The 26,295-nt window shown below is 36.5% G+C and overlaps 1 protein-coding gene across 9 annotated transcripts in view; it reads left to right on the top strand.

Moving 5' to 3' along the window:
- The window catches only part of Antp (homeotic protein antennapedia), a 244,257-nt gene extending 218,496 nt beyond the window's left edge, over positions 1–25,761 (top strand). For 6 of the 9 annotated variants that reach the window (XM_083048201.1, XM_083048199.1, XM_083048202.1 and 3 more), the window contains 2 exons: positions 14,551–15,924; positions 23,719–25,761. In XM_083048201.1, the coding sequence (XP_082904327.1) occupies positions 15,111–15,924; positions 23,719–23,972 (1,068 nt within the window). In that variant the 5' untranslated portion in view covers positions 14,551–15,110 and the 3' untranslated portion in view covers positions 23,973–25,761. Of the gene's footprint in view, positions 1–183; positions 444–14,550; positions 15,925–23,718 lie in introns of those variants that run through there. The other 3 variants (XR_014426233.1, XR_014426236.1, XM_083048203.1) reach the window with 2 other exon arrangements.
- Positions 25,762–26,295: the final 534 nt, after the last annotated feature.

Raw genomic sequence — 26,295 nt, 5'->3', positions numbered from 1 at the left:
AATTACCGTCGTCATTACGAGGTGCTGTGCGTCGCGATGTGCGCGATATCGCTTAAACGCGGGCGCGAAAATTGCTCCGTTCCCGCCGGGAGATTCCTCGATCGCGATCCGAAAGCGTGACGCGAGGTAAAGTCGTCGACGAATTGACACCTGTGTACACCTAATTGGCACCGTTTGCACAGTCTGCCGACAGCCGCATGTCGGTTTTTCGCGGTTGACAACGCGGTTGAAAACGCACGTGTCGCGTCGCTGATAAGGAACGACGACGACACGTCCGGTGCACAAAACTGCCGGCCTGTCTGTCGCCTGGTAATGTTAATTAGCCGATAGCTAGTAAAAGTGTGCGCCGAGAGAGGCGATGGTATTGTAGTGCGTAGGACGTGTGTAATCGACGATATTAGCCGGCGAGAAATTCCACCCGAGGACGGATCATGTGGAGAAAGGTATGTGTGTGTCTGCTCTTCACGCGAATTAGCGGTGAAGGAAACCAATATCGTGATATGATACTCCACTTGACCGCTCGATAAGCTTCTATCTTTCCTCGACGAATGAAAGATCGATCGTTCAACGAGCAGTTTGTCAATTGGTCGATGTATTAATGCTTCTTCGTATTCCGAAGACTTCTTCGGACGATCTATAATTCTGTTTTATAATTTTATGCATCGCCTATATTTTTTATATTTTCTGTACATGACACATAAAATTTAGAAATAAAATTTTGTCGCGAATTTTAATTAGATCGTCTGAAGAGGTCTTAATTCTCTTAATTCACCAATCTTCAATCTCTCGACTTTCACCTTCTTTTTTTTTTTCTTGAAAAAGTTGTCATCTAATCGCTCTATATCTATATAATTATACATTAGGCGGTCTTAATTTCTAACTTTAGAACGTAAAAATAAATGTAGGACTAAATGACCCTCGTATTATCACGGATTAAGATCTTGAAAATTCGGATGCCTCGAATCCGGAAACCGATTTCGTTGGTGGATGGCGGGATGAGCGTACAGGTAACTCGGTAGTAAGAGCATGACAGGTCACTCGGTTACCTGAAGAGATAAGAAAGTCATCCCAGTATAATGGTTGACCTGGTCCGGCTTTCCGGTTTTTCGTTTCGTCACGCACGCGATCGTTGCATCGGGGAACACGATGGCGATCGAATGATAAAATATGAATCTAGGTGGTCTCTCGGTTACGTTATAAATAACAAAAAAGAATTATGCATGCGGAGAAGCGCGTTTTCAAGTGTCGCTAAATGGTTATTATCGTAACACGCTATACAATCACGTCGAACAATAAGAGGCATTTCGATACGGTATCCTAGGGACCCTAGGAATATTTAATGAACCACGAACCCCCTTCGATTTGACGAGGGTCACCAGCAAAAGGATTAATCTTATCAAAAGATAATCGTCTTTCATTGTAGTAAGAAAGGTTCATGCGCGATTACGAGGAATTAGGTAATAGGATTATTTTTCTATCGGTTTTCTCTCTCTATATCGATGTCGATTTTTTCAAGTTATCGTAACATGCGAATATAATCGTGATTTTTGGTCTCGCACCATTAGCATTTTTTCAAAATTCTTTTTATCTCTGTATACTGATTTCTGCAAATCCAATCACGAAGTTTACAGTTTATTATATTTACTTAATTTTTTTCTATCATATATATTTAATTTTTATGTATATAAGAATTAATTGCACATAATAAAAAAATTAGAATTATATAATTTATTTATAATAATTTTTTTATCGTGTGTAATTAATTCTTACATATATGAGAATTAATTACACACGATACAAAATTATTATAAAATTAATAAAATTATTATAAAAAAATTATTATAAAATTAATATAAAAATTAATAAAAATCTAATTTCTTATTTATCATTTTTGGAGTCAAATTAATATCAGAGACTTATATAAAATGTGAATTGTATACAATTTTGTGATTAAGCAACTTTTATCTTTACCGCGATTATTGTACCAAGTAGATCTTATTGACTGCCTTGAAAAATGTGCGAGAACGTTATTTTCTTTTTTGAATCGGGCTCCGTACATTTATCCTGTCTACCTTTTCAAGATAGCAAGTATAAAACCCTATATATATATATAGTATAGAGGGATGATTCGCGGCACCGCGACGCGACGGGACGGGAACGAAAGACGCTTCGCTGCGTTTCTGATTTAGTGGCTGCGCAGGTATGAGGTTAGCGACATGTAGTGTGAAAGAGAAGCTTGGTACAAGCGTGAAGAAGAGCGGAAAGCAAAAGGGGTAATCCCGTACGAACGAACGGTATCATACGTATGGTCTAAAGCGATTGTACTATTCTTATTGCTCTTTCATTTGAAATCGTTCATCAGATATCCGATAATATTCCGCAAGTACACAATAATGCTTTTTAATGAAAAAAAAAATCGCGAACATTATTGTTATAATTTAAAAACTAAACCAAAATATTTCTATTTGAGATAAATGTTTCTAATTAATATAACGCTCCCCTTTTGTGTGTGTCGATGTAATTAATATAATATAATAATAATTAAAATGCGCGATTAAATTATAAGTTATTAAAACGAATGATAACAAAATTGAAAACTCACATCAGTTGATGTCTAAATTATAATCTTGCGAATATAAAATTTTATATACTTATCTTTCTGTGCATTTTCATTGATTTAATTAAAATGCAATATATAGTGTATTTTATATTATAATATTATTCTTAGAAAATTGTGCTGTAATATAATCGTGCTTTTAAATATTTAATAAATCTTTTCTCATATTTTTTAAAGTCTGCTCTTCCTCCGAGGTCTTTTTGCGGAAGCGCATATATCAATGACGCGAATTAACGATGCTTCGGACGAAAGGGTTGGACAGGGACGGCGCGTGGATCATTGAATTACTTCGGGTGTGCGGAATGATAGACGCTCCGAGATACGAATGATGTTTCTAATGACGCCGCGCGGTATTTTCAAGCGCGATAAATCACAGCGGCGGCTCGTAAACCATAAGGGAGTCGATATGTGTATCAATGTGGGCTGAAGCGCGCGCGGTGTGTGACGAGAAGGGGGTACGGAAACGGGAAGAGTCGGTGCCCACGCTAACGTTATACTGCGGTATGAATGGAACGCTTTTGCGGAGGCTGCCTTATAGAAGGTGGTTAGCGAAGATATTTATTGCCCTTTGAACGGTTATCGGCACGCGGTACAGCATTCCATTGTGAAAAATTGTCAGCGCTTTCACGGGCGCGAACCCGTATTCTTTTCGCTTCCCGTTTCTTTTTCAAGTTTCGCGGCGAGGGGGAATGAAATTCTATGGGATCGCGTCGAAGATATATGATGAGTTTTGTATTTGCATGTTATCTTTTCAAAAAATATCGTTCAATCAGATTATACATATATAGAATTAAGGACAATGAATAAAATAATAATTCTGGAAAATATTCTCTCCATCGCGGTCGTCAACGCTTCGTAAATTATTTATCGACAAGATTGGCTCGTCCAATTGCAAGAGATGGCCAACGTTTAAATTTCCATTTATTTTCAATTGCCATGCGAGAATCAAATTGCCCGGTACCATATATTGACCTTAGCCGCTCAGGGGAACAGCGATTATATCCCACGGTCTTCCGATTTAATTAAGCACGAGCTTCAGCTTCGCCCTTAACTTTCGATATCAGGCCCGCGGCGTATCTATCAGATCGGTCGAGCGAACCGACCCAAACTCGCCCACGCGAGGGCTCATATACACACACATACACGCACACGTATATGCGTGCATCTTCGCGATTCCGAGTAAATCGGTATCTCCGTTCACCCAAACTCCCGGGTCCCGGTGGGGTGAGCCACCCTTTGTTCGCGGCGTCGGATCTGCCGGGGCTTTCAGGCTCCCCGCCATCCGGCGATCCTCCGTCGCTGAGCGTCGCGACGTTCCCACCCTCCGTTTGCGCGTCTGCCCCTTCCCTTCTTGCCCGCTCGCTCGAGGGTGTCTGCCACGGCCTTTGTGCTCTTGTCAACTTGTCAAACTACCCCTACCGCGAGTTCTCCCCGTCCCCGGTAGCATCCAATACCGTGTCTGTACCGCCGGCCCCTCTTCGTACCTCCGGCCGAATCCTCGATCTCACCCTCTTAGGATGGCACCCCACCCGATGTCTCCCTTTTTTCCCTTTCTTTCTCTCTTTGCTTTTCTTTGCCTGCCGTTTGATTTTTGCGTTCGAGACATCGAGCATGCGAGAGAGCTAAGAGAGCAGCTGCGATTTTCACCTTTCAAGATATCTTTCATAGCAGTTTCGCCTCGTAGGCTGTTCATTGGTCCAGATGTGGTCCGAATATTCTATACAAAAATAAATTTTATCTCTAGCTCTATCTTTAAAGTGTGTAAACGACATTTTTTTTTTCCTTCAATTGTTACAAAGTAGATTATTCGAGAACAATATCCTATGTGCAAAAAATAATTTTTTTTAAAGGTTTTTAAGTTTATTATTAGTAAGTTAAATATATACTGAACACGATAGCTCTTATCTTCTACAATATGATAATCGCGGGAGCTCTTACTAATAGCCGGCTATTGCCGTCAGTAATTACACACTTACAAAGATGTACAGCGTAATTTCAAAGTAAACTGATTATGCTTTCTATGCGGATGCTTGGTATCTACATGTGATCAAGATTTGTGATAAATCAGCTTCTTATTTCCTAATTGCGAAATATTTATGCACTTCTATTTTTATCTTATCGTATGGGTAGGGTGAACGAAGGAGGGAATTGCGCATATATATGTATAGACGAAAATGTGTACTTTTTCCTCATATAACGGATTATCATGAATATATATCTTGCGATATCTATACATCGAGCGCTACAGTTATTTTTTACAATATGTAATCTTCATGTAACCAGACGTTTGTTTTGTCGCCAACTTTATCGCATTTCTCTCTTGTTCTATGTAAGAAAATATTATTTCTAATATTAAATATTATTTATATAATATTGCAAAAAGAGAAAGAGAGAGAGAGGTCTTAAAATTATAAATTAAATAAATAATGTTTTAACTTTCATTTTTCCAATCTGAAAGTTTTTTTATTAATTCCGTTTCGTTATCGCGCCGACGATTTTAATTCAAGGGAACGTCGTGCATTTTCTCGGCTCGCGACCGTAATATAAATTACCTCGAGATAATTTCAAAGTTGCGCCGACAGAGCGTCGGGCGCGACGACGCCAAAATTTTTCAGTAGACGGGGGTCGACTCCTGCGCCGCTGTTTATTTTGACATTCCGACGTTCTCCCTGTATACGTGCCATATAGTTCATCTCCGCGCGCGCTCGCTCTCTCTCTCGTCCGATTTAAATTCGTATATATCTACGCGAGTCATCTTTCAACTCGACGCTCTCCTCAATTCTCTCGTAGCATCGTAAATTATCCCCGAGAGAGGGATATGTAGTTAATTACACGCGTCTTATTTTGTCCAAGAAGTGACTGAGTTAAAAAAATTTATAATGTTTACTTCGTGCATTTTTATTATTTCATTTTTTTTAACACGCGTATACGCTTTTAATATAAATTTAATTTTTCGATGTGTGTGCGCGAGATTTAAGACGCTGCCAAAATTTTTGACTCACCTTGTACAAGTTGTCTGGGTTAAGAGCGGAGGAGACATACGGTGAGCAAAACTTCAACCCAGGATGTGTTCGTGCAACGTCTTGAGCGAGCGAGTGTGTTGGTTGATTTATAGGGTGACGTCAAAACTTTGTACTTTCCGCCGTGTCTCGTCGGTCTTATATAGATACCCCTTCACGCTCGCGACGAAATAAAGGCTCGGCCACGTAATTTCGAGTTCGTTGTCGCCACATTGTGTATAAAGGTATATATACGCACCACCTTTTTTTTGCGTAGAATAATTTATGATGCCGAAAAATTATGATTTTTAATGATCTTGAAAATCGTCGAACTTTTCTATACGGGGGTCCGGCAATCAAATCAAATTTCGGATTTATTACTCCTTCTCTCTTCTCTGATACGGTATAATAACGTAAACTTTAAAAATCCGTCGTAACAAAGGATTCCCCTGATATTACGTAGCCACGTGCAAGCTCTCGTCGTCTCATCGGTCACCCACATACGCATAAATTATGAATTATCCGAGTGTCTCTACCCTTTCTACATCGTCCCTCCGGAAAGTAACTAGTTTAGATCATGAATCTTAATTATCTAATTTAAATCACGGGAAAGTGCGTTACGATGAATGAAAATGATCAATATAATAAGATAAATTGCGACGTCAATCACAAAATTTTACGTCTTTACGATGTTATACATATATTTATTTTTTATATGCAAGATGACTCATCTTAAAATAACGGAAAAATTAGATTGAATTTAAACAATTAAATAATATAATAATATATGATCAAATGGATTTTTTTTTTATTCATGCAATAATCTGTCAGAGATGCATGTCTAATTTTTCAAATTTAATATAGTTTTATAATTATTTTTTAAAGAGAAAACCATTATTAATTAAAATAAATCAACCTCCATATACATATATGTATGTTATTTGTATAGCTTAGGACATTGAAATAATGACATATACAATAGTCGCGAAATTAATTTAGATTAAACACCTTCTGCGTTTGTACGGATACACGATGTGCGCAAGATGTTTTACTTGGAAATTTAATTTAGTTCCGTCATATACGCGGACACATAGTTATCTTACAGGGTGCATTTCGCTCGGGTGAAACTTACGGCTCTTTTAAAAAACTTCCACCACCTCGCGATACCATCTAGCCGCGAGATAATTCAGCTTCCATTAGTCTTTCCGTTAATTAAGCGAAATCTGGAATGATTAACCCTTGACCCATCACCTCAAAACACTCGCAAGATCTAAGAATGACACTCCTTACGGGCGCGGTGACAATCTACTTTCATTCCGGTGAACCGTTAATGATCTCGTCTGGAGTTTGTAGTAAAACCCGTGCTACAAAATTACTTTGACCAAGGCTTCGACCAAGATTAACGTTCCGTCCGTCCGTCTAAACCGAAATTGTGAGTATAACACTTTCAACGTGTCCCTTCTGATGACGGCATTATTAGAGGCCTCGTGTCTTGCATTACGAAGGAAATCACGAAAATAAAGGGATGTGGTTTGTCTTTAACGCACTAGAATTAGAGAGCGACTGACCGCCGTCGGTCCCTTTTAGACGAGCTTGCAATCCCTCCCGGCCTAGACGAAAAGAGAAAGCGTTCCAAATTCCGACGATGCGGATGAGAAACGTTTGCGTTTGAAAAAATGTGAAAGTTGCGAAATTCTAGAGCGCTCGTGCAGAGACCCTTTTCGATCTCTCCTGGCTACCAGCCGAAATTGCCTAAGGTAAAATCGAACCCCCTATAGGCTTCGGCTTAGAAAGCCATAGAAGGGTATCGAGTATCCCGCGGGGAAGAAGTCACGCAAAATTGAGAAGATATATTTTACGCAATTTAGTCGCGCTCCAATTTATTTCTTTCTTTTTATATCGCTTCTCGTAAATGCATTTTATCAATTGACCGAGAAAACTATAAACATAAAATAGAAATTTTTTTTTTTTTTTTTTTTTCTTTAAATATATATTCAATATTAATTGATACTATTGATATTATTATAATTTATTTTAATTTAACTTAATTTACTCTTAAATTAAATTAAATTAAATTTATTAATATTATTATTGTGTTTAATATTATTAACATTCTAGATTTTTTCGCATTCTCCTTCGTTCATTGATCTTTGCAATTATGGTGTACATAATTTCGTAAGAAATTATTATACGTAATCTTTTTTTAGAAATATTTAAAAGTATTCAAAAGCTTTCTCACGATGATTAACTTTAATCTGTTTTACAAATAGCTACTAATACTGACACAATCGCATGCACATTCATGAATGGAATTTATATTCTCCCGTTTGTAATAGTAATTAGTTTTAGGTATATAACTTACAAGAGTCTTCTGCAATTATTCTTTATGAATATGATTCCAATCTCTTTAGATTACAGAATATGCTACTATACTAATTGCTTTTAATAGGTTAATAAATTCCGCGTAATTAAAGCAGCACTATATGTTAAACACGGAAACCAAGTTATCGAAGCTCGTTTATCATGCCACCTCTTGCATTCTTAAATCGCTTGCTTGTGTATGTGTGTATATGTCTTCGCATATGAGAAAATATATAACTTTACAATATAAATATAATTAATGTCACATGAATGGCACGTAGCGGAGTGTGTGGAAATTAAAATTTCAACAGAAAACATTTACTGTGTCGCAAAAAAATTATATACATAAATTTAGGTCTCTTTTTTTTCTTTGCAGAATATAACGCGTAGATATATACGCTGCGCCTACTCCTGTGTATCGTATAATGCGCAGTTGTAAATGTAAAATAAGTAACTTTGCGATTATAAGGCGTCTAAAGTAAAACGACAAACCGATCCATTTATGCAACACAGTGCAGTTGTAGTGAATAACAAAATTATCTACGCTATTCACACAGGTGACAGTTTTAATCCGCATTATCTTCTCCTTTAAACGGAGAATAATCTTCCCAGCCGGGTTCCTTAACAAAAAAAAATAAATAAACATCTGTTTTTATTAAATATTTCGACGTTACGAATAACACCGAAATTTTCCAATCATTGAAATAAATGCTTCTATAATTTCCGTATTTTTCTTACACAAAAGTATCTTGAAAATATATAGATCAGGCCAAATTTTCACTGACGTAAGAATAAAATGGCGTTTCTCTCTCTCTCTCTCTCTTCGTTCGCCCCTCGCTGAGTGAGATGAAAAAGGAACAAAAAAGCGGATGGACACTCCCGACTCAGATCATCTTGCACAGATGTATTCGTTCATATCTATGTGCTGCGGTCAGTTAACTGTTATCATTAAGAGGAATTATGGCGGCGATGAGCGGTATGGATGTAAAAGGAAGGGTCCTTTGCTCTCGATGAACTTGGATAAGCCTGAGATGGATGGATTTCATTTAAAAAAAGGCATGCGTTCGGGTTTTTGGAGATGCCTATTTTCTCTGATATCTTCTTATTAAAGTGTAATCTTTTTACATTACATCTAATTAGAAAGTCAACATGCAGTTACTCGCATTTGCATTTAAAACTAATAAAACCGGAATTTATATATATTACGAAATAATTAACATTAAGTTTTAATACGTAACTGAATCAACATTTACATATCAGAATAGATTATATCGATTAATTTTTTATAGCAGGTAAATTTTATGTGTGTATTTAAATATATTCAATATAGATTCAAATATATTCAATATTCCTCCTCAATATTTAATAGGCGATAAAGAGGCGATAAAGAGGCGATAGCTCAAATTACCATAATTTTAACGATTTGTTAAAACTCAATATGTTACTAATCACATTAATCATTTAGGAAAATTAATCGAGAGAGTCTTCATTAGGTAAACGCGCTATCGGCATAATTTCTCGTCATTTATCGGAATCTGAATAGCATAGTACTTACATATCGTACACGCGCATCACACGCGCATATAGATAGCCATTATACGGTATTAAGTGGCAGCTATATCTACGGTCAGGTATCTTATCGAAGAGTCTCTCTCGTAATTCGAGAAAGAGAGAGAGAGAAGGCTCACGTAACACCCGTTCGCACTCCATTTCGCAATCCGTGAGGCGCGAGCGGCCGCACACCATCCTCGATCTCGCATTCAGCTGACGTTATCGGCGTTGGTTGCGGATGGATCGTGCGCGCCGGTAGACGGGGATCGGCCGGCTTTTCAGTGGCCTTGCAAACTGGTTCCCTGCAGCTCGACTCGATTATGCTAATCGCACATGCGTGTCGACTGATCTGCTCGCACACACACACACACACACACACACACACACACATGGCGCGCGTGGCCCGTGTGTTCATCGTTGCATCGTCCTTACACATATAGACACACACAAGCGGAAGCGCATACATCCTCGCAGACGACGTTACAAGAATCGGGATACCGATACCATCCGAATATGTGTGTATGTATGCTCGTGTGTGCGCCGGAATCCTTGATCGCGAACACCCTTTAATGCCGCCACGACCTCCCGCCAACTGGACATCTTTTAATGCGCGTAACGGTATCTTTGAGATGCTGCCGCCGCGTTCCTCGCTAAATCTGGTGGTCGTTTGTTGGCATATATTTTTCCCCCCACGCTTCCCTTCTCTTTCTCTGCTACAATATTTTTTATTATATGATAATATATTTAGCACAGCGCATTATTTTATTCTCACGTGTTTAATTTTTATAACACAAATATCATATTTATAAAAAAATGGATGACTCGTTGATTTATCAAGTTTAATTTGAATATAAGATTTTATTTTTTGAAGAGAGTTAATTTTTTTTATTTATACTCTTGATACATATACAATTAATAGCAAATTAATATCGCATGTTAAAATAATACTGAAAAAAATGTAATGTTGACTAAAAATCTAATAATTAAATCGTCCTTTTATACTTGTTATAATTAATTTTCGTAATTTTCAGCATCATTAAAAATCGTGATATATACGTATAATAACGCGTTAAAATGTAAATTCATTGTACAATGGTACAGCAATCCAGACAGGTTTAATGCCCGAGTACTTCCGCCAGGCGAATAAATCATACGACAGCAATATCGAATTCATATAACAAATTCGATTATGGTGTAATATGGAGTTGAAAAAAATATTGTCATCCTGTTTCTATATAAAATGGATTATTTTACGTAATAGAGACTATATCTCGCAACATCTCGTGATATCTCATGAATATGCATCAATATTATTATAGATTTAAAATTCCCTTGCAATTAATCGCCTCTTTCCTTTACGAGCTATCTTGTTCGAAATTATATGTTGTATATAATGATAGTTATTAGTGCATCCGCTTTTTCGCGCGCCCACCTTGTGTAATTGCATGTGTGCGTATATGGGGAGCATATTATGAAAAAGTGGGTTCTCGGTTATCATATTAACAGCTTATTCGTAAAATATGAAAGATAATAGCTGCATTAACAAAATACAAAATATAGATCAGTATTAATGACTTCTAACAATGGCTATTGTTAATTATATATTATTAATTGACATTACGTCTCTTATACTCCACTTTTATTTTATTACTTGATCTTTACTTATTTTTCTGCATTTAAAACTACCTGAAAACGAATGCGTTAAGGGCTGGAGATATAAACCCACTACGTGTTACGTAGTGCAAGGTCAGGAGCTCGTAACTTTTTAATATAACGCTACTGCTGTACGTGGCATCGGAAGAGCGTTCAGTTTATCACGTGCTTAGTTTACGACTCTTTTACGAGGCGCGAACGACCGACACGAGCTACGAGTTCCATAACCGTCAAATCTAAGTGCCATTTATGGCTGACTCTTTAGGGATACAGCTGCCTACAACACGACATCGTTTATTTGAACTGACCGTTTTATCTACATCAACTGGTGACATAGATCTCTCGACACACTTTTTGTCATTTTCTTTATACTTTTTTTGTACCTTAAAAAAATGATTACCAATAAGTGTCAAATTTGATTATTATTCTTTATTTGATTGATATTTATTTATAATTATGAAAATGCTAATATCTTTACTATTCTCATCTCAGATATAAACGGATATTTATTTTTTTTATTTAATTAGATAATTCTTTTCATTTTTTTCAAAATTGAAATAATGACGTAATAGAAATAATGTGTTCTTCCGGGATAAGAGCGCCTGACGTAAAATATAGTCGGCGCATCAACCATTTTCGACAGATTGAAGTATAATAGATAAGGGACTGCGAGAGACAAAGAAACTTCTATCCAGAGGCCATTTTGCTAACTAGAGGCCATCGTAGCTATATGACGTCACTTCCATATCCAACCATGGCGTCACATGACGCTCCACCCTGTTTTCAATCACCTTGGACCCGAACCCACCCAGCTGTCAGACACGCTCCACCCTGTTTTTTCCTCTTCTTCCGTGCTATCACCATCGCCATCTGCTGGTATTATTATACACTTCTTAGAGCCTTAAATTAGTTAGTTGGTCTGTGATCTTTCCGATCGATGTCACCACCAAACAAAGTCTAAATGCCTATTGGTTATAATTATTTTGAATTTGGAGTAATTAGTATCATATTGTATACAGAAGGAAGAACAACTGTTCTACAAAGTTCTGTTTCTTTCTTTAGGTTATTCTGATTTAAAAAGTGTAAGTAATATATTTTGTTAAAATTGTCCTCATATAGTTTGAGAAATCAACTATATTAATCATACGTTTTGCCGCTATTGAATCGAAGAAATGGATTCCACGGAAAGTGCGAAGCTGCGAAAAGTACGTCGCCCGCATCAATCGGGTCCAAATACTTGCACTTCAGAGGAGAATACATAAAGGGGAATTTACGGAGCGGGAATTGAGTTCAAATCCTGCGAGAGGTTGAATTTATACGCGAGGGATGTAAGGGAATGGGGTGGACGGCGAGGGAGGAGGGTGGAAGGTGATGGGGGCAGCGAGCGCGTGGAATCGCTATCGGCGGCCATTCATCAATCCGTGGAATCAATACGCTGGAATTAATGAAAGCGCCGCGCGAACAGCAAGCTAGCGGCCGGAATGTTAATCGCGATCGTCCCGCGTCCGACCCGTTCTCGTGTACAGCAAACTCCCAAGGGCCGCACCTCTCTCACCCCTCCTTCGCACCCTTCACTCTTCACACCCGCTACGACGACCCGTTGCACATTTGAGCCCGCTCCTAACTCCGTGTCTAGCGTCACCCTCACATTGTCATACTACTCGTAACACTATTGTATTATGTATATCCACGTGTATATCTTTAGGTATCCTTTCGACGCGAAACAAATTTTTCAAATTACTTATGAAAGACGCGATGAATATGTTTTTAATAAATCTTTTTTTTCATTAATCACTTACTAATACCTTAAAGCTATTGCTTTTTATACGTAACGGTGTATATACGAATAATATACAGTTTAAAGTTCTTTTTAATTTGAAGTTTTCATCAATTTTTTATATGTATACTTAGCCAAAATTTAAACCACGAACCTATTAAAACTAGAAAGATTAATAAATTATTAACATCAAACAGTTGAAAAAATTAATTATTTTTATTTGAAGAAGTTGTGCAAGATCTTTAATACATCAAATACAGTCGGTAGAGAAGGTTTCGATTTGGAATCGATAGATCGACTTGTTCTTTTAAAAGAGGAAGCTTCCTGCTTCAGTCGATAAAAAATCAATTGATATACATCATAATTTTTAATTTTTGTATTGTATATGTTCATGTTTAGAGAAGTAGAGAACTTAATAGAGATTATTAATTGCTATTTATTAATTACTTTATTTTGACATTATTTACTTACTGCAGTTTCTCTGCTAACAATAAAGAGTATAATTTTATATTCAATTCAATCATATTTTTATATTTACTGTTCTTTTTCACGTTTTACAATTTAAAATTAGCAATTACTTTTATGTAATTTCTAGATCAAGATGTAATATTTTATTTTAATTCCGAAACAATTTACAAATAATAATGTGATATTTTTATATCAAGAAATATATTTTGAAAAGATTTGATTGGCGTTTTATAATCATTTGCGTTTAAATAAAGTTATTTTATAGAAAAATTGAAATCGATTGCCAATTGTGTATCGATCTTTCTTTCAAAATTCTTAAATATCTCTATTATATTTACAAGTTAATTAATACTGAGCATATTGAGTATAAATATAAGTAAATATGAGTAATATGCGTCCGTCCTACTAATTTCACACGACACATACGTCGGTAGCTTCACAAAGCTTCCGAAAAAGAGATTGATGCGAGGGGAAGGTTTTTGGTGGGAAGTGGCCATGCTGCCTAATGGATGGAAATTTTTCCAAATTTAACGATCGCTTAGCCCGCCCACACAGAACACTGTAATAAGTTTGGCGTCTGTGCGATGGCCGTCACCGTGACGAGCACATGTGTAACTCGCCTTCTGTCATTCAGAGAGCTAAACTCTGCTTTCAGTTCATTCAGTTCGCTTGACAAAGATCATGCAAAGTGAGCTTTTGGTTGCGTCCGTGACGCTGCATGTTTAGATATCGTGGAATCTCCAAAATATATCGACGTTGTCGTTATTATCATTTTTGACTGATTTCTCTAACGATAATAGCTTATTTTTTAATATTAGAATAAAAGATTTATACCTTAACGTTACTAAAAATGGAGACATGTTTTCTTTGGAATTGCTAATGATATATTGTGCAATTTATTTATGATTATTGCATTATCTGTTATAACACTATCTTATTATTTAATATTTTATATTCTTTTTATTGTTAGTAGTAATACAAATTTAATAATTTCGATATAATTGTCATTTTTAAGTAAAACGTTTTATATTGTGCGAAATATTTATGATATGCATATGCAAACCGTATTTAATGTAATGTAATATTGTATAATGTGACACGTGGCTTTCTTCTTTTTGTTACAGGTGCGGCGTAACTTCGATTGTAGGGTGGAAAGAGGAACGAAACGGGTCTGGAGTGGCTTGGCGCTTTGAACGAAGGTGTCACACCAGGGTAGAAGAAGAACTTTGATTACATCTTCCGCCACCATCTCGTATACGCGGTATACTCTCCCCTTTCTTCGCTAATTAAAGGTTCTGTAGTGCTCCAGTTTATAATTTTATCGGTAGTGAGCTCAGTGTGATATAAAGTCAAATGATGTACACATTTGATCCACGATAATGATAATTTGATATAAATATATATACGTGTGCTTGTGCTGTCCAAGAGTGCGTGAGAATTGAGTGAGAAGAAAAGTAAAAGATTCGCGGAGAGAAATGCAATTTTGTAGTGATAAATCTGTATCTATGTAAAGACGTGTGTCAGTGTGTCCGCACGCAAGAGTACAAAACAAAATAAATATACGAAGAGAAAGAGACAGAGAGAAAGAAGAAAAATCATATAAATCAGCCGAGGATAACCAAAGGAAAGCCCGTCAGCAACGTAGAAAAGTGACATTAGCAGGTGAGACAGGTGGGACAGTAGCATGAGTTCGTACTTCGCGAATTCGTATATCCCGGACCTGCGAAATGGCGGGGTGGAACACCCGCATCAGCATCAGCAGCACTATGGTGCGGCCGTACAGGTACCTCAGCAAACACAGTCGATTCAGCAGCAGTCCCAGCAAGCCGGTGAACCCTGCGACCCGAGTTTGTTACGTCAAGGAGTATCCGCCCACCATTATGGAGGATCTACGGGAGGTCAGGACGTGCCTTATCCGAGGTTTCCCCCGTACAATCGGATCGACATGCGGAACGCGGCCTATTATCAGCATCAGCAGGAACACGGAAGTATGGACGGCATGGCTGGTTACAGGTCGACGTCTCCGAATCCCGGTATGGGTCACATGGGACCTACGCCAACTCCCAACGGACATCCGTCCACCCCCATCGTCTACGCCAGTTGCAAACTTCAGGCGGCTGCTGTCGATCATCAGGGCAGCGTTCTCGACGGACCGGACAGTCCTCCTCTCGTCGAATCGCAGATGCATCACCAAATGCATAGTCAGCACCCGCATATGCAGACGCAACAGTCGCAGCATCCGCAACAACAATCGCAACATCAGCATTTACAAGCGCAACAACAACATATGATGTATCAACAGCAACAACCATCTCAAACCGCGTCGCAACAGGGACAAAGCGGAATGCATCCGCAGCAGCAGCAGCAGCAGCAGCAAGCTCAACAGCATCAAGGTGTCGTTGCGTCGTCACTCAGTCAACAACAGCAAGGCGCGACTCAGGCTGCGGCAAGCTCGAACATACCAAGCCCACTATACCCTTGGATGAGGAGTCAATTTGGTAAGTGTAATATTTTTATAAAATACGTACAATGATATGCGCGACGGAATTTTATTTTTTAAATTTATTAAATTTGCATTGAAATTTGTATTAAAATGTTAAAACTTTATTGAAATATTAGAACTTTATTAAATAGTTCTGAAAATTATACGTAATTCACATTTAGCTCTTCAATAGGATACATTCAAATTTATTTAAAAAAAAGATTTTTACACGGCACCTGATCTCTTGTTAAACGAAATGCATAACACTGTTGCTTTCAAAAGAATGAAGGTTTCATTCGATTCGTGACCGCAGAAAGAAGACCAAAGAGATCTTGTAAAGAGCTAACGTTTCTCAGGTAGCGGGTGGTCGACTTTTAAATTTATGCAACGCCGCACAAAACTAGACCGAATTCGTACGACAACCGGTTCAGAATTGGCACAATGTCTCTAGATACATCACGAGCAGAGTTATTTATTGCGCCGTCCTTTTAGCTTGTCTGCTGGTTTTTCACATTCATCGGATCACAATAAGTGTTATTTTTTTTCTACGCGTCGTCGTTGCCGTTTGAGATCGCAAAAGTCGACGTATATCCGTTTTTATTCGTGATATAATTTATTTTCACTCGTAGTTTATCTCATCGATTCATTTCGCGTGAAATAGAAAAGTTAATTGTAACTTATATAAAAATTATTTATAAAAAAATTTCTTATATAAATATAATTTAGAAATTAAAAAAATAGGTATCAGTTTAAATATCATATTGATGCATATATACATATATATATTTTTAATCATTTTCTTGAGTTTGAAACTTAAATGCAATCGCACGTAAAACTTAATTACACATTATGAAATAGCAAAGTTAATGTTTTTTTATTTCAAAAATGTTTTAATTATTATACATATGTCTCTCGTTTCGCGCGCGCGTCAATATATTTGTATTTGTGTATATATAGAGATTTAAACAATTAAATAATACATTAGCATTGATACTTAAACACACAGATCGCTCATAATATGTTTTTGAGGACAGTTTGACAATTCTTGCGTTTTTTTATGGTACTCAACACTTTTCATTCAAAGTGGTAATAATGAAGTGACAATACGGTTACACCTCCACTTAAGTAAAAGATGTCAAACGTAGACAGTTGTGAACAAGTTGTGGAACCCTGCTGATTCATCTTCTCGTTTTCTTCTTGATTGATGGTTTCCAATACTGTGAAGAGTGATGTCTTTGTATTGCCTAATCCTGCCAGGTTGTTACCACCTGAGAAAAAAAATTATGGTGCACCACTTTTAACTTTTTACTTTTCTTACTGTTCAGTCGCTCGTGGTTCCTCGTAGAAGCAGTTTCTTTCCGTGTCTTCGAGTATAGATAAAGTACAAATTAAGCATTTGTAATTAAATTTTCAACATGATTAAGTGTAATTATATTTTTAAGACTGATTAAGTTTTTAATGTAATTAATTTTTTATGTGTAAGTAATGCATTTCTGAGTTATGTTTTAAAAACAAGGAGAAAGTGATTAAAGGTATGTGTATAGATGTCAACACGGATATTTAAACTGACTCATTTTTATTTCTTGTTTTTATATATTACGATTTTTCTCTCTTACACGTATTATTGAATCGTATATTGGAAAATCGGTTTAAGTGAAATTGAAGCAATTATTTGCATTGTTGAGAACAATTTAATTTCTTTAATTAAGAAAAAACATTAAAAACTAATTAGTGGTGCTTTATCTTTTTGAAAATGTTTTCACATTATATATTTTTTTATTTTTATTTGTTTAAAAAATCTTTGATCTTTTTACTCGCAAATACACACTTCCTTCCGTCAATGATTGCTCGTACCATCTTTCGGTTAAGTTCAGAAGCTGATCCCAAGTATCTGCTTCAGGATTGGCCGATAAACAGTATAGTTATGACGACACCATGGCTCGTAGTTTACTGCCAGTTAAACGAAGAAAACGGCACGAGTCCCTGAATATGCTCACAGATGTCGGCACATTTAAGAATGCTCTCTGTGTCTTGTTTTCTCGTCTCATTGTTAATTAATAATATTAATTTTTCAAGATTTTTTATATGCTTTTAAAATTACTTGTATATTTATGTTTTGTTGTTTCATTATCTTAAAATTCAAACATAGAATTAATATTTTTAAAGTGCTGAGTACTATGAGAGATGATAAAATTAATATATTAATTTCACACATGTTTTCTGTATCATAAAATGCAACATGAGTTAAACATGCTATAATTAGACATTTATGAATTATGCATAATTTATTTTATACGCAAGTGCCATTGAAACATTTATTTTGCGAAATTGTTTGGCATCTCTTTGAGATGAAACGCGTTACACACAAGCTGAGAAATTGATACAGATAGTAAATTATACTACAAAATAAAATGATGAACGTGAGTCTGTGCATAGATTCTTGCTTAGTGCCAAAGATCTCGAAACACTGTTGCGAATACATATTGCACGATATAAATTTTCTTCATTTTTTGTTTTATTTTTGTATCAGAATTTTGCTAGAATTATTTTACAAGAAAAAATATGAGCATAACGCAGTTTAATGATTTTTTTACCTTTTTCTAATAGGAAAACAATTGTACAAAAATATTACTATATGTATATAAAATGTTTTCAAGATTTGGAATTTTTTTCGATATATATTATATCTTTTTTATTTTCGATAAAACAACGGTCGTGATACTTTGTAAAGCATTTCGATTCCAAGTGTTGACCCAAGAAAAAGAATTTGACCATCGATAGCGGCGATGCTTTTAATGCATGGGATAATTGCAATCCTCTGTGCGAAAAGATTTATGACATCTCCGCTCTTTCTCTCCTCCCTTCGTGTATTCTCAATCGGCAAATAAGCATGTCGTGACACAGTTATATTCGTGTACAGCTTCTGTTACTGCACACTCCTATACTGAGACAAAATTTAGAACATGTATATTGCAAATAAATTGGCGTGACACGGAACATATGTTATTGGCAAAAGATAGTAAGAGAATCCAATTAAATGAACAGCTTTTCTAATGTCGTGAAATATCTCTTGTTTTCTCTTTTCTTAATATACACTTCTTTATTAATAGAGGAAGAAATTTTATAATTAATATTGAATTTATATCAAATAGAGTGCATACTATCAATGAATATTAAGTTTATTACATATAAAAATATTTTATATAAATATACACGTATGCAAATTCAAAATCGTGTGAGAAAACTTCATAAAGCGTAACGAAAACAATATTTAATACAAGTTTAATCAAGTATATATAAAGTTTGTAGTCATTTGAGAAACGAATTAGTAGATCCAGATAGAACACGTCAGACAACTTTTCTAATGTCGTGAAATAAATATCTCTCATTTTTTCTCTTAATACTTCTTTTATTAATAACGGAAGAAATATTTTAATAATTAAATTTACATCAAATAGAATGTATACCATCATTAAATATCAAGTTTATTACATATAAAGTATTTTATATAAATATATACATATGCAAATTCAAAATCATGTGAGAAAACTTCATAAAGCGTAATGAAGACAAATAATACTTAATGGAAGTTTAATCAAGTATATATAAAGCTTGTAGTCATTTAAGAAACGAATTAGTAGATCCAGAGCGCGTCAGATAAAAAAAAACAATTTGAATATGAAGTGCATTTTATTATAATCCAACTAGCCGTTCCACGAGATTGGTGGCCATAATGATGGCGGTTTCGTGAGATATTCGAAAAGCGATGGAGTTCAAAGGGGGCAGAAAAGGAGGAGCTAAAAAAAGTAGAAGACAAGAGAACATATGTGTATGTGTGAGCGTGTGCATTTACCCACGTATAAGTATATGCATGTGTTTGTATGAGACAGAGAGGCGGTAGGAGAGAAGGTGGAAGGGACGGATGATGATGATGAATGAATCCACAGAAATTCTGGGACCGTTTGCTTTTGGAGCTCCGCCATGGAGGCAATTGTGAACGATATGGAGGTCGTGGTTTAATTTTCTATTCGATGTCTGGCTAAAATTCAAGCACCCAGAACATAAAATTATCTCCATTTTATCGATTCGATTCGTTCGTTTCATTTAATAATTTATAATTCTGGTTTTTTGTCTAAAATAAAAATCCCCATTTGTTACGATTCGATCTTGAGAGAGTTTTGCGAGACGGCCATACTGTTCTTATCTGGAGAAGCAGGTGCAAGAAAAAGTAAATTTTAATGTTCCGAGTGATACCCCGTAAAGATGCATATGTCGCGACCAGCCATTCTCGCTGCTCATTATCTCGACCTTCTACCTCAGGGCTCTTTCAAACTCCGTCTTCTTGTCCGACTGTCTGCTCGTCTGTCCGGAAAACAAAAAAAAAGAAAGAAAGCAAAGAAGAAGGGAAAACCGCCTATCAGATACTCTGGTTTCTCTCCCTGGGGATTCCTAAATTTCTTCTATGAATGTTAACGAACAGTAAGGAAAACTTGACGCTTTTTTTCTTCGCCGACTCTTGCGAAAATTAAATCTCAATTCGATTGAGATATTCAAATTGCGCAAAATTTACAACGTTAGAATTATACTGATTGTGAATCAATAATTGTACATCGCAGATAAAATTGAACATTCTGTTATCTTTTGTTATTATTATCTTGCACTATATAATTTTAATAATTTATAGAAATTATTTGGAATATATTTTCTCTCTTTCTCTCTTTTTTGAAAATTATATTTCATTTTATAATACCTAAAGATAGTCTTTTTTTAGTTGCGTATAAAGACTTAAAAGTTGCAGATATAACGAACGGGGTCTTAAATGCCGGCTTTGTGTTGCGCATCTCTGAGCATTTATTTCAAGAAAATATTTAGACAAGATCTGTGAAAGATTTCACGTAATTAATATGGATGTCTGTCAACGACGTAAATATAATCCAAGGCTCGCTGGTACCGCGAGCGAATGATAAAATTAATGGGTACATCTGGGGTATCTAATCGAAGAGCGTTTCAAGGTCTGGTCTCTCTTACGGTGCCCACGTAAAGCTTAGCTTAATTGGGCAGCGAGTGGTGGCCGCACCTTATTAGCGGGTTACAACATCCGGCTAGCTGTTAATCTGAAAAGTCCTGCGTGTATCCTGCGGCGGGCCTGAAAGACCAGTCGGGCAAGCGCGAGGGAAGGGGCGGGAAGGTGGAGATGCGGAGCAACTAGCCTATAATAAGCCGCACGGTTGTGTACGTTCTGTTCTGTTTCGTTCCTTCATGCTGCGCCAGTGAAGGCAGACCCATAAATCTCCCGGGCATACTCCAGGGGACATTTGATCCTTGCGTAACCCAACGCCGTTAATTTATTGCCCCGCGTTTAAAGTCACCTCCGTCCGCGAAAGCCGTGGCAGCGCTGGTTACGCCGGTCCGGCGCAAACTTAGGTCATCGGTACGACTTTCTTATTATCAAGACCAATCGTCTGCGTCACACGATACCTCCCTTCGAATCGAATTGCAGCGATTTACATAACTGCGAGAAGTAACATTGTTCCGAGAAGGAGAAAACTAGATCTTGCTTATCTATTTTAGAAAGATATTTCAAGATAAAGAGTAAAGAGATCTATAAAAAACCGAATTTCTACCGATTGTTTCTATATCGCGATCGCTATATAAGTGCGCTTAATTATGCGAGTACATGTGTACCATCATATCTGTGCACCCACACATGGGAACATGGAGTACTGCTGTCTCTTTAATTAACCTCGCATACCTCAGCATCTTATGCTCGCAATATCGCCGCCTAATTCTCGGATAGGTCGGATACGCCTAATCGAGATTTGAGTTTTTCAAATCGATCGGCTTGGAAGCTCTTTTATAAGTTTCGGTTCATAAATAATACAGACTCGTCTCGATGCAACGTTTAATAATTCATTTCTTTACTCTGCAACATCTAGTGGCATGAGAGGATTTATGGGCGAAGTAACCTTTCGAAACAAACCTGATTATTACGCCGCGTCGGCGCAGGATTATCTTTATTTGAAATGGTCGTAGAGATGTGTGTGTGTGTGTGTTTCAGATAAATTAATTTTAAATAAAAATATTTATTGTATTTCGCCAATTTTTGGCCAGCAATTTAAAAATACTACGTGATCGATTATATCATTGTCTACATTTTCCAAATTTTAATATTACTTAACACCGTTTAGAAACGATATAAATTAAATAAAAAATATATAGAAGTTTGAAATTTTCAAGATATATAAAGTTTAAAATTATTTTCGATCTAGTTCGAATATAGTTTCTATTTTTAATCGCTTTCTTTAAAAAAATTCAAGTTATGATATGATTTATTTATTAGATATAATTTATTTATTTACAGCGTATAAAATATTACAAATAAATCTAAATAATTTATAAATAGATCGGAATTTTTTGGACGTATATTAATTCAGTCACTTGAACATGTTCCGTATATTTCTCGGACGCTTTGATGATTTAGCTTCAGATCTAGAACATGATCTTCATTAACGGCGTGACGAATGAATATTAATACGATGCAGCTTTCATAGAACAGTCGACAGTGTACGCTTGACAGTCAACAGTGATAATATTTTACTCTTGTAATATGCACGATTCTATAAAAAAATGTTGTGAGAACGCGACACTTATCATTGTCCATATTTATATAACAGAAGGTCGCGTGATACGCACAAACATCTATACATAATCTTTTTTTTATAATATTTATTATATTTTTCTGGCGGAATAGTAAATGACTACTTTCTTAAAAAACAGCAGAGCCAAGGAAGTTGCCTAAATCGTTAAAGCTTATAAGAGAACGCTAGAGATTGGTATGTTGTTAATTTGAGAGCGTAGCCCAAGGGAGAGAATAAGAGGGCATGTTCTCTCCCCAACTTTCTCTCTATCTTCTCTCTCTTGCCCTTTCTTTTTCTAACGCGCGTTTTTTCTCTTCCTCCCTATCCTTCCTTCTTCGTCTAGTCGAACGTTTCAGGAACCTACGCGATCTCTCCATCTCTCTCCGGAGCAGAACCGCCATTCATCTTCATCGGCCGACAGCGCGACGGGCGGCGTTTGCCTCGAATGCTCGCCAAGGAGAGTTTTCTTCTTCTTCTTCTTCTTCTTCTTCTTCTTCACCTCTCCCCTCCTTACTTTCAAGTTCTCATCCTTATGCCGCTTCTCTTCCTTTTTCCCTTCTCCATTCTGAAACATTCTTGTTTTGCTCTCTCTCGCACTCGTATACCGCCAGGCTAACCCTTTGCGGTTTATACCCTTGTAAAGTTGTGAGACTTCTCACACACACAGTCTCAGGCTCGCACTCTGTCTCTTTACTACCTCCCTCCGTCTTTATCGCCTCTTTCTCGCTCCCTTGGCAACCATAATTAATATTCTTGTTCGGAATTCGTGTACCGCGCCGACCGCAGATCATATCGCGGATATCGTTAAGGTATCTATCATATGCGGAACTGCACTTACGATCCCGAGATTTCTTTTTAAGTCGCGGAGATATTTTCGTTGAAAGTTTTATACAAAAACTTCTTTAGACTCCGATGCACTGATTGCGGTATTTGTTAAATATGCTGGTCAATTTGTCGTCTGTAGCTTAATGATTGGACGGAAAAGTAGCTGTACGCTTCATCTATACAAGCACAATGTGTCATCTTCGTTAAAAGATATATTTTAGTATTTCATTAAATTTATCAGTAGCCGTATTCGAAATATATCTCTATGTACTAATGTCATGTCTATAATAATACTGGAAGATGCAACAATTTACACTAATTGGCCATCTTAATTTGTTTTGTTCCAGAGAGGAAAAGAGGCCGGCAAACATATACACGATACCAAACGTTAGAATTGGAAAAGGAATTTCATTTCAACCGATATCTCACTAGACGGCGACGTATCGAGATCGCACACGCGCTATGTCTGACGGAACGACAGATAAAGATCTGGTTTCAAAACAGACGAATGAAGTGGAAGAAGGAGAACAAGACGAAAGGCGAGCCAGGCTCGGGCGATGGCGACACTGAAATCTCACCACAGACGTCGCCGCAGGGTTGAAAGAGCTCCGAGGAGTGGAACTTCCTTTCCATCTCTCTCAGGGTCGTTTATACCTTGTTTCCAGCTACTACCTCCTTCCCACCCAAACCTGAATCCTCATCAATGACCTCCAAATAATCCCTGTAAGCAATGACGCTTATTTTGTCGTGTTAATCATGTTGCTTGTACCAAAAAAATAACGAAGCAGATAAGAGGCGAGGAAGTCATAGACCCGTAAAACGCGCTCGATGACGAATAGATGAGGAGGAATAGAAGAAGAGGAAAAAAGCAAAATGAGAAAAACGAAGATGTATAGACGAGTCAGCAAAAGATTTGCGAAAATAAGCATGAATGTTGTGGATCAAGATTTTTTAGATCAAGAAGAAGAAAAGGGAACGTAAAACAAAACTGGATCACATGCTAATCAGAACCGCGTTAACCTCTATCGAATAATTGTATTTAAAAAAAACCTATATATATATATACATATATGTATATATATAGGGATGAAGATGTATGTTAATGTGAAACCGTGAGAGAGCGAGTAATCGGTAATAAAGTGTAGCACTACAAGTAGAGCGCGTGGTAGAGTATGCAAAGAGTGATAGATATAAAGGGTTAAACTTGTCGAAAGAATGAGACGCGCGAATCTGATCGAGAGGATGATAGAGAAAAAAAAATGAAGCAGCGTGTTGAAATCTTTTAGGGAGAGCATTTTATTATTTATTCTCTTACATCGTAAACACAAGTAGAGTCGTAGGACGATTAATAGAGTAGCAGTACGAAGATGTCCGTCGCGTCTGTATTTAGCGATAGATAAGCGGTTTATATATAGTGTTTTTTAGAGGATTGTTTAGATAAATCTTTCTTTAATACCGCGGTGGCTCCAACAAGGATATTTATGATTCGTGCCAAGTGTAATCTTCGAACGTGTTTTGATCAAATTCGAGGGAGGGTTCGAGTAAACAGCGGCATACGGCAGATGGACAGCGAACACACAGTGTGGAAGAGGAAAATCACGAAGGGAGAGTGATACCAAGTCCTGATAACAGTGATACAAGTGTGTGCAAAAAACTAATTCAATTTCGAAACCAGTGAATTTGATGTATAAATGTATAAGGATCATATGGCGATGTTTTACGACATGTTGTATGTGGAGGAAAAAAAGGCTACAGGATGTCTTCTGTGGATAAAACGGATTACAGTGCTGAATGATGAAATGAATTTGAAAAAAAATAAACAGCGCCCTTCGGCGGAGCAGAGTCACTTGGCGTTTCTTCATCAGCGTCATCGCTCAAGGTTAGTCTTGACAAAGATTGCTAATGATATGTAATTATCGATTACGTTATTTTGTCTCTCGTTAAATTGCGTGTCCGCGTTTAATGAAATCAGTAAGCTTCCAACGAATTTCAACGGGATGATTACGGGATGAATACATTTCCGTGTGTATCGTTATTTAATATATGATTGCACGAAATCGTAAAAGATAGCTTTATGCACCTACTGACCGATAGTTGGAAAAAAATTTGTTCCTATCACGCATATTGCTCAAAGTGACGAATATAATGTGTATATAAGCAGTTTTCTTTTAGCTGAAAAGCGTGTCCGTCTAGAGAAAGATGTTTGAATATTTTTGACGTTGTTTTTGAGAATTTAGAAATATCACATTTAACTGGGATACTTTCTAATATTTCTCTCACAGCGAGCTCAGAAATAGTTTTAGTTTATATATTTTACTTTTTATCAAACAAAATGTAAAAATACTGTCACAGAAAATACATTTAATATTATAATATTATATATATTATAATATTATATATATTATAATATTTTATGATATTTTTCATAATATTTGATAATGAATTTCTAAAATGTATAAATGGACGTAGCATATATAATGTACAATGTCTTTTGCAATGTCGGACACGCGGTGTGATCTCGAATAAATTATTTTTCCGTAGAGTTGTTTTGAAAGCAGATATACTCATATTCGTTGCAATTCTTCCTTTTTATTGCTCTGTAAGTATAGTGGGGGCGAATAACTCGATAGAATGTGACAATTCATTTCTTTAGTAGTTATCGCGAAAACTTACTCTTGCTCCGCGCGACATGACGCTAAGTTACCAAGTGTTGTAATACATAGCGTATTTTCGGAATAGAGAAGAGAGGATGCTTTCGGCATGAAACCGCTTGGCACCTTAACAACAATGGCTTCGATATAATTTAACCAAAGGCATTTTGCGTAGATTGTGCAACATATATAAGTTATATATTTTTAAATGTGTTATGATTTTCAAACACGCAATTACATTTTTTTATATTTTTATACACCGTACATGAAAAA

The sequence above is a fragment of the Prenolepis imparis genome, unplaced genomic scaffold (genome assembly GCF_030444845.1).
Source record: "Prenolepis imparis isolate NDT839.2.m4 unplaced genomic scaffold, iyPreImpa1.0 SCAF_10, whole genome shotgun sequence".
Taxonomy (NCBI): domain Eukaryota; kingdom Metazoa; phylum Arthropoda; class Insecta; order Hymenoptera; family Formicidae; genus Prenolepis; species Prenolepis imparis.
This window is presented reverse-complemented; position numbering and strand designations above follow the sequence as displayed.